This window comes from Balaenoptera acutorostrata, chromosome 1 (assembly GCF_949987535.1).
Source record: "Balaenoptera acutorostrata chromosome 1, mBalAcu1.1, whole genome shotgun sequence".
In the NCBI taxonomy this organism is placed as follows: Eukaryota; Metazoa; Chordata; class Mammalia; order Artiodactyla; family Balaenopteridae; genus Balaenoptera; species Balaenoptera acutorostrata.
The window spans coordinates 162,021,834-162,036,132 of NC_080064.1; the positions used below are offsets into that span (position 1 = coordinate 162,021,834).

At 49.4% G+C, this 14,299-nt stretch overlaps 1 protein-coding gene and 1 pseudogene across 1 annotated transcript in view; one reads left to right on the forward strand and one right to left on the reverse strand.

Annotated features, from left to right (window-relative positions):
• Positions 1-263: 263 nt before the first annotated feature.
• On the reverse strand, positions 264-1,078 carry LOC103015806 (homeobox protein OTX2-like; annotated as a pseudogene).
• Positions 1,079-8,702: 7,624 nt separating this feature from the next.
• LOC130704846 (calpain-2 catalytic subunit-like) overlaps positions 8,703-14,299 on the forward strand; it is a 63,575-nt gene continuing 57,978 nt past the window's right edge. The window contains exons 1-2 of the mRNA XM_057528808.1: positions 8,703-8,711; positions 10,897-11,589. Of these exons, the coding sequence (XP_057384791.1) occupies positions 8,703-8,711; positions 10,897-11,589 (702 nt within the window). The remainder of the gene's footprint in view (positions 8,712-10,896; positions 11,590-14,299) is intronic.

The following is a 14,299-nucleotide window of genomic DNA, read 5'->3' on the forward strand; positions in this document are numbered from 1 at the left end:
TTTCAATCACTTTGCGAATCAGGAAAACCAATGATCTAAAACTATGATAGGATCTTAAGTGTATTGGTTTGTCCATTTCATGTAGCTGGCTGGCAGGCCCCTCTAAGGCCTTTCATTTTTCTTTCTATGCCTCCCAGGACATTAATCAGAAGATGAGTCTGAGCATCATACCATCTAACTCTTTTAACCAATGCCTGGCTAAAACTGGAATGTCCAGCCCAGTGTATTTAAAAATCATCCACAAAAAGAGGTTCTGCAGGTCTTCACAAAACCTGGAATTTCCACGAAGATGTCTGATCTTTATAATCAAAGCAGTCAGTGGTCGAGTTAAAACCCAAGCTTGAAGCTCCATACCCCTGGGTGGAAAGAGAAGCTGGGGACTGATTGAGATGGCTGGTGACTGCTTTGGTACCCATGGGACTGAGTGTGGTCACTGGCCCAGGAACTGGTGATGCATGGGGGTCAAATAAGATCCACAGTCCATGCCCCCAAAGCAGGAAGTTGAGCCAGCATATCCTTGACTATAACCTGAAGCCTGAGTATAGATCATGGGATAGGACCTCTGCATGCAGGAAGAGGAGGTGGACAAGGGATCGGACAGTGGGGAGATGGAAGCTGGGCTCCAGATAGACACAGGAGCACTGATGCTGGAAATGGCTGGGACCGAGGTGCTAGAGGGGGGAGTGAATTGGCCACTTGTTCCACTCTCTGAACTCACTTCCCGAGCAGGAGACGTCTTCTTTTTGGCAGGTCTCACTTTGTTTTGACCTCCATTCTGCTGTTGCTGCTGCTGTTGGTGGCACTTAGCTCTTCGATTCTTAAACTGCACCTGTAGCCTGGACTCGGGCAAGTTGATTTTCAGCGCCACCTCCTCCTGCGTGAAGATATCTGGGTATCGGGTCTTAGCAAATAATGCTTCCCGCACATCTAGCTGCGCCCAGGTGAACGTCGTCCTCTCCCGCCGCTGTTTCTGAGGGGTGGCCGGGTAGCCCACCGAGGGGTGCAGCAAGTCCATGCCCAAAGTGGTCAGACTCAGCCCATTGACTGCGTAAGGCGGTTGCTTAAGAAAAGACATCATGCTAAGCTTGTTTGGAGGCACAAAGTTGGCCCAAATCCGGGGGACCCAGCCAGAAAGTTTCGCTTCGCCTGGGGTGGACAGATTCAGAGTCCTTGGTGGGTGGGTTTGGAGTGGTAGAACTGAGGCAAAGCAAACAAACAGAGGTGCTGGTTTACTGCTTCGGAGGACGCAGCTCTTCCACGTTCCACCACTAACTTAAGAAGAGCCAGTGGGTTTTTTAAAAATATTTTTCAAGGTAAGGCTGCTGTCATTGGTTCAATCTTTATTTATTATTTATTTAGTTGTTTTTGGCCATGCCTCGCAGCTTGTAGTATCTCAGTTCCCTGACCGGGGATTGAACCCAGGCCCCTGCAGTGAAAGCGCCAAGTCCTAACTCACTGGACCTCCAGGGAATTCCCCTAAGTAAAGTTTTGTAAACACTAAACAAGAAGACCTCTCAAGTTCCATCCAACCCTGGATTCTGTCACATGGATCTCAAAATGTGAAACACTTCAATAATTACAGTGCGTCCAGGGCCTCATTGTACAGAAAGCAAGTCCCAAGGCCTCACTTGATTTATATCAACAACCCAAGCTATATTTATGAGTCTCCTCCCATCTTGGCACATAACACTTTGTTAACACCCCCGATGTCATCATCCCTATTTTACAGATGGAAAAACTGAGACGCAGGAAGGTTAAGATGCTTGCCTCAGATCCACACTCGAGTTCCCGGTGTTGGCACTGAGTCGTGTCAGTCTGAGACGCTGCATTGATGGAAGACCTAAAGGGGAAGGGAAAGGAAGGGTTCCTGGAATCTAGGTTCCAGGAATAAGTTGGATGACAGCAAGAACCTGCCGTCACTAGGCCGAGCCCTGTGCCCGAAGGAGGGAGGAGATAAAAAGTAACAGCAAGAGAGCTGTGTCCGAGCCCAGGTTGGAATACAACATTGCACAGAGGAGAAAACATGCTGAAACATGTCGAAACTGCCAAACAACAAATGTAACAGAGTGCGGGAAATGTGGAGATCCAAAGGGATTAGGAGATAAGGGTGGGTGGCTCTCCTTTATGACAACAGGATTGCTTCCTTCCCTGCCCCCACTGTTCTAGCCCCCCTGATCCCCCAGCCCTTTCTCTGCAATCCGCAGATCTCCCCCCGCCACTGCCCCAATCCACGCACCTAACTCAGCAGAGGTTTCCTACACCGGTGCTGGCATCACTTTCCCTTCCAATGGGTGGGTAAATCGGGCCACGGTGGTTATTAACCATTTTCAATTTCATTTCTTGGTAACAAGCCTGTTAACTGATTGGCTGAAGAAAGGAACGGAATTGGGAGAAGTAATGAATCCAAGAGACCAGATAGAGCCACGCTTCTCAAAATGTGGTTACCTGAATCACAGTGTAAACAAACAAGCACCGGTGATGTCTACCATTTTTTTGAACAGCCGTAAATATTACTGGGAAATTGGTTTCTGCCACAGCTGGCATAGTAGGGACAATTGCACTGCGACCACCAAGCCTGCAGACACAGGGGGGCGGAGGGGGCCACTTCCACCTTCTCATCGCGTGAGCTGGAGCATATATGGGGCAGTTCTACAGTTTCTACATGGGAAGGACTTGGGGATGAAAATGTGGATGGTAGATGAAGCAGGCTGCATTGGGGCTTGTCTTGAGGATTTTTGCCTAGTAAGCCCCCTGTTCTGGGCTCAGAAACGTATTTATTTGGGGCACTTGGGGGTTGTGCTGATGGAAATTATGGGTGAGGTCAGCACCTCCCCCAGCACCCCTGGTGCAGACACTGGAGCTTATCACTTCCTACAGAGAGAACACGCTACCCTGCGCTCCTTCCCTGCAGCGGGCAGCGTGAAAATAGAAGAATTGCTCCCCATGTGTCCGGGACTCACGGGTCTTTAGGAGAAAGGTATGCGTCTGCTGATGAGAACAGTGACAGCACCCGAGGTGGTCCAGTTCCAGCAGTTTCACACACGTCGTGATTTCAATGCTTACAAACCACTCTGTGAACTCTGCAGAGTAGATATTTTTTCCCCATTTGAAGATATGAGAGAATTGATGGTTAGTGTTTTGAAAATTGCAAAGGACCCCACAAATACAAGATATAACTTATTATTAGCAAAGCTATCACTAGGGGACCCCTTCTATGGAAACTCCTCCCAGAGATGGTATTTGGTGGGTGAGCAGCAGCTGCCCTGCCTCTCTGGCCTCTTGGCAAGGGTCAGATATAATATCCTGAGCTCCAGCCGATAAGTAAAATCATCACGGGGCCCAGGAAACTGTCTGGGCTTTTTGAAGCTTTCTTTCTGGAGTTTTCCTCTGTCCTCCTACTCTTAGCACCTCCCAGATTTTGCAGCACCAAGGACAGCCTATCCCATCAGTCCTTGGAAACACACAGGACACCCCATCCCATTGGTGGAATCCAACAGGCCTATCCAACCCTCACTCCACAGTCGTAAGGAAAGACTAAAGCCTGTAACGGCTCTAGCCAGGGAGAAATCTTTAAAACAAAACCGTATGTTATAACACTGTGGAATTCGTATTCTCCTTGCTCTCTTTTGGATTCTGATCACAGACCTGAAAGACGGAGGAGAAGACAGAACTGGCTTTTCCTCAGCCTCAGCCCTAGGAAAGAGGTGGCCCCCCGCCAGCCCCTCTGCCCTCCTAAGCCAGGGAAAGAGACTGGACAAGACTGTGGCTCGATCACATATTAGCTGCCCTTTTTCTGGGCCTCCATCTCCTCATCTATAATATGAGGAAATAAGATTTTCCTTGACCAATGGTGAAGATTAAGTGTGTAAATGTGTATAATGCACGTGGAGGGGCTCAATTAAGAAGGTGGCTTGGGGGGCTTCCCTGGTGGCGCAGTGGTTGAGAGTCTGCCTGCCAATGCAGGGGACACGGGTTCGAGCCCTGGTCTGGGAAGATCCCACGTGCCACGGAGCAAATGGGCCCGTGAGCCACAACTACTGAGCCTGCGTGTCTGGAGCCTGTGCTCCGCAACAAGAGAGGCCGCGATAGTGAGAGGCCCGCGCACCGCGATGAAGAGTGGCCCCTGCTTGCCACAACTAGAGAAAGCCCTCGCACAGAAACGAAGACCCAACACAGCCAAAAATAATAAATAAATAAATAAAAATAAATAAAATAAAAAATAATCAGGTACTTATTTAAAAAAAAAAAAAAAAAAAAAGAAGGTGGCTTGGAATAGTATCCCCGGGACCTACAGACTGTGCCCCTAATACCTCTTAAGCATCCAGGCTATGGATTCGGTATGACCTAGATGCTTTATTTTCTCTTCTTTTCACTTGGAGAAAATAATCTAAAGAAAAATTCTACAAAAAGAAGGTTCTACTATATAGCACAGAGAACTATATTCAGTATCCTATGATAAACCATAATGGAAAAGAATATTTTAAAAAAGAATGTATATATAGGTATAACTGAATCACTTTGCTGTACAGCAGAAATTAACACAACATTGTAAATCAACTATACTCCAGTAAAAACACAATATTGACCAAGAAAAAAGAAAAAAACAAAAATTCTACAAAAAGAGATTCCTTTGCTCTGGCCCTCTGAGACACACACACTTTCTCTCTCTCTCTCTCCCTCTCTTCTTCTCTCCCTCTCTCTCTTTCTCTCTCTCTCTCTCTCTCACACACACACACACACACACACACACGCAAACACACATACACACACACCCCTCGTGGCACACAGGCCTGTGGCCCGCCCCCAGGCAGCTGCGGGTAATCCCAGCTGCTCTGACTCACCCCTGCTCTCAGGGCTGGGTGACTCGCTGCATCAGTGAGGCTGATAGGAAGTATGTCTGTCTGTCTGCACTGGCGAGTTCCTGTGGAAGGGATTGTGCCGTCAGAGAGAGATGAGATCTTGCTGGATCCAGAGAGACAGAATCATGTGGGAGGCTTTGAAAAGTACAGAGGAGTGTTTATTCAGGTTTAAAAAACTGGACCTTGTCCAGTGGCGGGTGTGGTCATCATCATGGGTAACTGCAAGTAAATATGAGTAGCTCAGGACCACCAAGTTCCTTTGTGAGCAGAGTCCTGTGTGCAGAGGCCCTGAAGGCTGACGAATCATCTGCCAGGACTGCAGAGAAGAGGGTGTGGCCCGGGCCAGAGGATGGTACTCCCGGGAGACTCCTCTGTGAAGGGCTGCAGGAAGCTTCTCTTAGGGCTGGTTTGCCTTTGTCGCTGAAAGGCCTGGGAAGGGGAACCTTAGCCACCTGCCTGGGAGGAGGTGCTTTCCCAGGATGGGCTATCCTCCAGCAGACCAGCTGGAGGAGAAATCTGCCCACTCTGCTGCTGGACGGGTGGACAAGCTTTCTCCCAAGAGCCCGGGGCTCAGTGACCTAGCGGAAATCGGACAGTGAAGGAAATTAACAGCTTCCAGGAAGGGTTGTCTCTTTCCTCTGCTCTCAACTGGGATGGTTTCGTAAAACACTTGCACCAGAAACCTGTGAGCTAGGAATGAATGCCTGTGTCCCCCATTTCATCCAAGGGTACAGAAAGCAGAGCCTGGTGGTGGCAGTGGTACCCGCCCATCGGGCAGTGCAAACTGGAGATGGAGGATGTCGGGTAAAAACACATCCAGACTTAGATGAGGAAGACTTTAATCAGAAAGAAAGACTGTTGCAACAGGGGGAACTCTCAGGTCTCAGAAAGCTGCAAGGATCTCAAAATCAAAAAAAAAAAACAGTTTGTTTTTTAATAGGGTAAAGGAGGGGCAACAGAGATAAGCAGAATCTTTGGAGGGGAAGCTGGACAAACAAGGGGAAACAAATGGGGTCTGATAGGAAAAGGTCATGCTGGGGGTCAGCAGATTTCCCAGGAGAAGCTGATAAGCGAGACCTGGTCCACTTTTTCTGTGTTTGCTCAGACTTGGAGGCAAGAGAGAAACCTGACTAAAGTTTGGTCAAGCAGAGTATAAGAAACGGACACGTGAACACCTGGTCAAGGACAAGATAGATTGAGGGAGGAGGAATAAAATTGGTGAATACAAAACCAAACACAAATGGAGGCTGATTCCATGGAAATGGGGTGCCTGGGAATTCCACTCCTGAAGCTCTTGGTGCAAGGGGCTCAGTTCTTTTTTTTTTTTTAACTTATTCTATTTATTTATTTTTGGCTGTGTTGGGTCTTTGTTGCTGCGCGCGGGCTGCCTCTAGTTGCGGCGAGCGGGGGCTACTCTTCGTCGTGGTGCACCGGCTTCTCATTGCAGTGGCTTCTTTTGTTGCGGAGCACGGGCTGTAGCCGTGCAGGCTCAGTAGTTGTGACTCACGGGCTCTAGAGCACAGGCTCAGTAGTTGCGGCGCACGGGCTTAGTTGCTCCGTGGCATGTGGGATCTTCCCGGACCAGGGCTCGAACCTGTGTCCCCTGCATTGGCAGGCGGATTCTTAACCACTGTGCCACCAGGGAAGTCCAGGGCTCAGTTCCTAAATGTGAATAAATACTCATGGCAGCCAATGCAATTCGAAAATCCTATGACTCCTCCTCCTATCTGGGAAATTTAGAAAGTGGGGAGCAATAGGCAATCCCCAAAAGATTCTGAGGGACAGAGTAGTACTTTCATATGCAAACCACTCCCCCCCACTTATAGAATGGGTGTGTGGCCCTCAAGAACAAGGCCAGTGCTGACTTTAAAGCTAAGAGGAAGCTGGCACCCTGATGATGATGGAGAAGTACCTAGAGGGCTGGCTCATACCACCAGCCAGCAAACCTTCAGGCCGTGGAATCTTTGGCTATGAAAGGACCCCATAGGTCACCAGCCCCTATCTCTGCAGGCCCCTCCAGCAGAAGGACCCCCATCTGGCTGGCCCTCAATCATTAAAGACCAAACACTTTGTGACCCCAAGTTGGGGAACCCCTGATGCCTTGAACACAGCCAGTGCTGCTGGAATCTCCGCGTCACAAGCCACTATTTAATTAGTTTTTATGTTGAATTAAAATCTGGGCCCCTTTAAGTCGATCACTAGTTCCACTTCTCCCTCTGGAGCAACACAGAATGAATACACCTCCTCTTCTCCAGGACAATCCTGTAAACACTTGAAGTTAGAGCATTGAGTGCCCAATATCCATCTCTTATCCAAGAAAAATGCCTCTATTTTACTTGAATATTTCTCACCCATTTTATTTATTTCTCCATCATTTATTAAGAGGCGATAATGTGCACATGACATAACAGAGCCTGTCCACAAAGTGTCTGTTAAAAGAGTAAATAATGACTCTCATACAAATATAAAATAACTACATGTCAAAGATTTGATTTAACTCATGAATAAATGAGGGAACCAGTAGATATTTAAAAAAAAAAAAATAGTTTAAAGGAGAATCCAAAAGAACAGTTAGGAATGCTGAATGGAATTTGTTAATAGATGCAAAACTGAGGGAGGGAATCCGTTTGATTGCACTTCTACCCAAAGAAGTTCATTTGCATATACATAGACAATAATTATTTGCATTACTATCAATTTCTACAACGCACAGAGTAGTAAAATATCCTGAAGACTATGAAAGGCACAGACCGCTGCAGATCTGACCCCTGGCAGGGTGATTAGGCTTCATCTAATTCCATAGAACACCAGGAATACTTTTTAATTCCAAAGACTCTTCAGTTTTTCCTGACAGATCATTGTTTCACTAAAAAATCCTGAATATTCAAATCTCAAACTGTCCTTCAAGATTGACTAAAATGCCACTTTATCTGGTCTTCCTCAGACTAAAAGATAATTAAAAAAAAAAAAAAAAAAAAAAGGTAAAATCATGACTCACATATGGATATAAAATGAACAAGTTTTAAAGATTTTATTTAACTTATTAATTAAATGAGGCAACTAAGCATGTGTTATGACCGATTCAAAAGAAAAGTCAAAAAGGCACAGATTTATATGAAGTAAAGAATAAAGAATATTGAAATGAATGTGCAAATGGACTCAACTGGCTTCTCCACGGTGGGGAGAGAGATCCCCCGCCCCGCCCTGAACAGAATTTATTTGCATATAGAGAAAAATTATTTTGCACTGCTACTGTTATCTACAACTTTGGGTTGTAAAATGACTCAAAAACAGTGAAAGGCTGGAATCAGATAACCTGGGAGGAGGTCCTCTAAACCGGACTTCCTCAGCCTCGGCATTACTGACATTTTGGATGCCCACTAACAATTGTCACTTCCCATCTGGTCCTCACTAAGCCACTGCAGTTGCTGACCTTCAACACCCCCTGAAAGGAGTTCAGGGTGGAGATCAGGAATGAGGCACTCTGTGCTCTGGGGAAAACTGGCAGAACAGGCCTTCAGACAGTTAGATATTTTCAGGAGAAGATTTTATGAGCCCAATTTCTTGCATCTTCTCACATCTAGGAAAGCACTAAAACCATTAATGGAGACATCTGCTCCTCGTGACTAGCTGCAACCTTCTGCCAAGATGTGAGCTTGACTGTATGTATCCCCCGTCACCAAAATCACATGTATACTGTGCATGTATCCTCCTCCCTACTTCTTCAGAGAGTTCCTCAGAGCTGAGAGAATGTCTCCCAGGCTCTAATTCTCATTTTGCCCCCCAAAAAACTTAACTCACAGCTCTCACATTGTGTTTTTTTCTTTCTTTTTTTCAGTCGACATGGACCACGTAATTCTTTGTTTTGTGGGGAACTGTCCTAGACATCCAAGATGTTTGGCAGCATCCCTGGCTTCTACCCAATAGAGGCCAGTAGCACCCCATCATAACAAAAATTATCTCCAGACATTGCCAAATGTCCCCCAAGGCCGGGAGGAGGGGGCAAATTCACCCCCAGTTAAGAAATACTGCTCTAGGGCTTCCCTGGTGGCATAGTGGTTAAGAATCCGCCCGCCAATGCAGGGGACGTGGGTTTGAGCCCTGGTCCGGGAAGATCCCACATGCCACGGAACAACTAAGCCCATGTGCCACAACTACTGAGCCTGCGCTCTAGAGCCCACGAGCCACAACTACTAAGCCCGCATGTCACAACTACTGAAGCCCGCACGCCTAGAGCCCGTGCTCCGCAACAAGAGAAGCCCGCACACCGCAATGAAGAGTAGCCCCCGCTCGCCACAACTAGAGAAATGCCACGTGCAGCAACGAGGACACAACGCAGCCAAAAATAAATAAATAAATTTTTTAAAAAAGAAATACTGCTCTAAACAATGCATAGCTTTCCACTGAAACATGAATTCTTCCATATTAGCACAGAGATGGAGAGGAAGGGACGACCGCACTCCTTGGCACACACCCATTCCTGTGTATGAGCCAAGAATCTCACGCTACCTCTTCAACGAGCAGAATGGTCACAGTGGCCCCGAACACAGGCAGTGTTCTAAAGGCTTTAGCAATATGGACTCCGTCCTCCCAGTTAAAAGTGAGTTTCAGATAAATAGCAAATAGAGAAGAAGAAATTTTCCTCCACCCTTCTATGTTCTTCCGGCTGGTCTAAAAATTAAATTGACATGAGGCAGGTTAACAAAAGAAAATCAAATAAAAGTTTAATACCATGTATACATGGGAGAGATCCAGAAAAACTGAGTAACTTGCCAAATTGGCTGAAGCCCTCTCCTTAAACACCATCTTCAGCTAAAGACAAATGAGGATGTTGGTGGTAGGGGTTTGGGACTTCAAAGGGGAAGAAGACAATTGACTTGGAGATGGAAAAGCAAATATTTGGTAAATAGATGTTTGCTGGGCCAGGTGGAGACAATGGGACACAGAGAGGAATCTGGTCTCTAGGCCCTCCAGTTTTCCCCACCACACTGAGCCCATATTCTTTGCACGTATCTCTGGTGATGGCTCTCTTCTAGAAACAGGCCCTTTATCTAAATTCTTTAGGCAGTTACCGGTAAGGTCAAAGCTTCTTCCTGAGTCTTTTGGGCCTTGACTGTTTTCAGCTCAAAATAATCCACATGCCAGAGAGATATGTTGCGGTGGCAAATTTTGCTCCCCTACGTAGGAAACAATTTTTTAGTTTAAGTATGCCCCCGTGCAATATTTGCGATATACTTATACTAAAAATCATTAGTGTTTACCTGAAAATCAAATTTAACTGGGTGTGTTACCAAACACAAGTTCATGTGCCCGACACACAGTGAGCCCAAACAAACCGAAACATCAGAGTTTGGAGCAGAGAAAGGTTTATTGCAGGGCTATGCAAGAAGGCTGTCTCGTGCTTAAAACACCCCGAACTTCTCCAAGAAGTTCAGCAAAGCACTTTTAAAGGCAAGATGAGGGAGGGGCGTGGTTAGTTGTTGCAAACTTCTTGGTGTTGGAATCCTTCCTTCTTGTAGCTGTTCATGTTGGTCAGGTCAAGATGTTCCTGTAAACCTCCAATGAAACAAAAGTTATTCTCTGTTCTGCAACTTTTTATCTCTATATGAATGTACTCTTAAAGGTCAGAGCCCTGAGAATAGGCTATCCTGTATATTTCAGGCTGTAGATAACATTCTTTTACAAAAGGTTCAGAGCCAGCATGACTAAACACAGGCAACAAAACAGATCTAATATGGAGTCAGATTTGTTCTTCCCTATTACAGGTGGATGTATTTTTATTTGCCAAATCTGGCCACCCTATCTGTGATCATATAGCTAACCAGTAGCAGTGTGTGGCATCACGATTGTAACACGCCTCTGGTGACTTAGAATCCCTGTTCTGCCTCTAATTAGTTGGGTGACATTGGATGATGTCATTGAACCTCTCTTATGCTCAGTTTTCCCATCTGTCAAATGGGGACTATAGCGGAGGGACACCTTCCCACAGAGTTAATTTAGTCCCCTGGAGCTCTCTCCCCGATCTTCTGACTCACAGGGTGTGTTCTGGAGAGTCAGGACAGCCCCAGCCTCGGGTTTCGCCCAGCCTTCCTCCCCAACAAGTGGGAAGTCATCTATCGGGGTTGAGTTTGAGTCCCCACTTTTCCACCAGGACGCCCAGGTGCGCGGCGCGGGCCGGCTCGGCCATCCCAGGCGCCGGCCGCAGGTGGCAGCACCGGCCCCGTGGGCCGCCGCCGCCGTCCTCCCGCCGGCGCTGTGCAGGCCGCCGGCCGGCAGGGTCCAGGGCCCGGCGCCGAGCTGGCCGGGAGCGGCCAGGCCACGCCCCGACGCGCGGAGGGCGCTGCCCTGCCGGGTGAATCATCGCCCGCGGCGGCCGCTCGCAGTCCCGCTGCCGCGCGCCGAACCCTGGCCGCGCCCTTGCGGAGCGCCGCGCCGAGCGGCCGCTGTGACCCACGCTCGCTCGCTGTGCGGCAGCGCGGGCACCGGGCCGACCATGGCGGGCATCGCGTTCAAGCTGGCGAAGGACCGGGAGGCGGCCGAGGGGCTGGGCTCGCACGAGAGGGCCGTCAAGTACCTCAACCAGGACTACGCGGCGCTGCGGGACGAGTGGCTGGAGGCCGGGGCGCTCTTCCAGGACCCGTCCTTCCCGGCCCTCCCGTCTTCCCTGGGCTTCAAGGAGTTGGGACCCTACTCCAGCAAGACCCGGGGCATCGAGTGGAAGCGGCCCACGGTAGGCAGCGCGCCCGCGGCGGGATGCGGGGCGGGCGGGGCGCGGAAACCGGAGGCGCGGCGACCGGGCCTCGCGGCAGCCGAGAACCAGGCCCAGCGCGCGGGGAGCCCGGGGAGCGCCCAGAGCCGAGCCCCGCAGCCGGGAGCCCCGTCCCCGCGCTGCCCAGCCGGGGACTCTGCAGGCGCGGGGTCGGGGGAAGCTCCGCGGTCGCCCGTGTCCCCTCTGCCACCCACGGCGCCCGCAGGACGGGCCGAAGTGCACGCTGCCCGTAAATCCCACTAGCAGGCCCGCCAGCAAAAACTCACAAAAACTCGGTTGATATAGGGGGACCTGGACAAAACTTCTTGGACTCCGGTGGGGAGAGAGTCTGCGGAGAAGGGAGGCGGGGTGCCGAGGTGGGGTGTGGGGTGAGTGGGACACTATCTAACCGGGAAAAGTCAGTCTCTAACTCGGCTAGGCTGCTTCAGGAAGGGAGAAAGTCCACGCCTGGCCTGGTCCTTTGTGACTAAGGATTGTCTCGTGCAGCGATGGTTAGATTTATCCAGTCGGGGTTTCCTGTTTGTTTTTCCAAAGGGGGCCGACCTCCCCATAACATTTACCCTGGTGATTATCAAAAGCACAGGGGAGATGCATTCAGGAGCCAGTTCCTCCTCCTCACCCACCCTCAGAATCCTCACCCCGGCGTCTCAGGGGCCCCTCGGTGTTCCCTTATCCTGCCCCCCTGGGTCTCTCCCCTCCTTGCCCTGGCAGGCCTTGGAACAGTTTCCTTCCTGATCCATTTGTCCATCCTGTTTCCCCTGGAACCCCTCCTGGCCCCATGTCCTGTAGGACACCTCACCGATCTTCCCCCGCCAAACCTCAAGGAGGCTTCCTGGGAAATACAGCCTCTAGATTCCTGTTAGGGAAATAAACATTCCTGCCCTGCTCCCACTCCTCTGAGCCCCTCACCCCCACCCGCTAGTCACCTTCTGTTACCCCAAACCCAGCCGGTAAGCAGCAAGTTCAGTAGGAAGTGTCCTTGGCCTGGAGCACTTGAGTTCATTTCTTGCTAAGCTGCGTGAGCCGTTTAACCTCCTTGCCTCCGTTTCTTAGTCTAAAAGAAGGGGTGATGCCTAAATAGTTTCCTCTCCCCACTGGCTCACCACGCCCAGCACCTTTTAGTTTCTCAAGGGCACCCACCTCTTTCCTGCCTCACCTGCCAGGGATGCTCTTTCCTGGTTTTCTGGAGTCTGGCTCACTTACTCTTTGGGACTTAGTTAGATGTCACCTCCCCAAAGAAATCTTTCCTGACCATTCTTAGCAGCCCCCTTCTCATCTTGGTATTCTTTATCACTGAACCCTGCTAATTTCCTTCATAGCATTTTCACAACTTATAAATATAATTACAGATATTTGTTTGTCCTTCCTAGTGAACTGCAGGGACCATGTGTGTATTGTGCACCAGTCTATCCCCAGTGCATTCAGAGTATGCATTCATTCGTTCATTCATTCATTTAACAATACTTATCGAGTGCCTGTTATATGTCAGGCAGTGTCTTAAATGCTTGGGATACATCTGTGAACAAAGACTGTGACCATTTGTGGAATGAGTGAATGAATGAATGCAGGACTGTAATGAGCCTCAAACAGAATTACAGCTGTGAAAGTGGTAAACGAGAAGGTATTCGCCTTACATTTGTATAGCACTTTACAGTTTAGAAAGTGAATTTACATACTTCTTTGCTTATTCTTTCATTCACTCAATAAGCATATATTGAACACCTGCTGTATGCCAGGCACAGTGCATACGGTTTCTGCCTCTGAAGGCTTTAGGGGCTAGTGAGGGGACATGGACAGGTCACCCAACAGTTGGAAATGCCTGTAGGACTTCCAGATGGGAAAATAGAGATCCGAGGCCATTTTAGGGCCCCAGATTAGGGCGGGACAGGGTGTGCACTGCACAACCAAGGGGGAGGGTAGCTGTTATTGTCCCATTCAGCAGTTGAAGAAATTGAGGCTGGGGAAGGTTAACTATTCGCTCATACAGGTGTCTGGGGTGGAGCCAGGACTGTGTCCAGCCTGTGGGTGTCAATAGCCACAGCTCACAGCCGCCCTCTCTGCCTTCTCAAACACAGCTGTGGTTCGGGTCAGGCAAGGCAAACAGACACGTGTCCACTGGATCTACACGGAAGCAAGTCATTGGTAACTGTAACAGAGCAATTGCAATGGCATAGAATTGCAATGGGGTAGAAGCCGGATGGCTGTAGACCCCGAAGTAAGGAACCGGAAATGAAGAGCGTGCCCAGCTAATTCCAGAAGGGTGCCTGTGAAAGGAGAGGAGGAAAAGTGTCAGGGAGAGTGGGACCTGGGGCTTGACAGGCTGGTTTTCAGATGAGAGCAATTGGAATGTGTTATATGTCAAGTCCCAGAGAGAAAAGCAGGGGGGAGACGGTGAAACAGAGCCACAAGGAAGTGAGAGTAGGGTTGCAGGAGCGAGGCAGGGGAGCAGGCCAGCCCTGGAGCGGGGGCTGCTCCTCAGAGGGGGCTTCCCGGCACTGGCCACAGAGGGCTTGGGGCTGGGAAGGAGGCTGAAGAGCACGTGGCTGAAGTCACTGTGGGCTGGCGCAGAGGCACAGCGAGGAAAAAGCCAGCACCATCCAAGGGTGACACCAGTCAGGTGGGAGGAGGGCAGGTGTGTGAGTCCCCACCTTACCCTGAAACATCTAAGGCC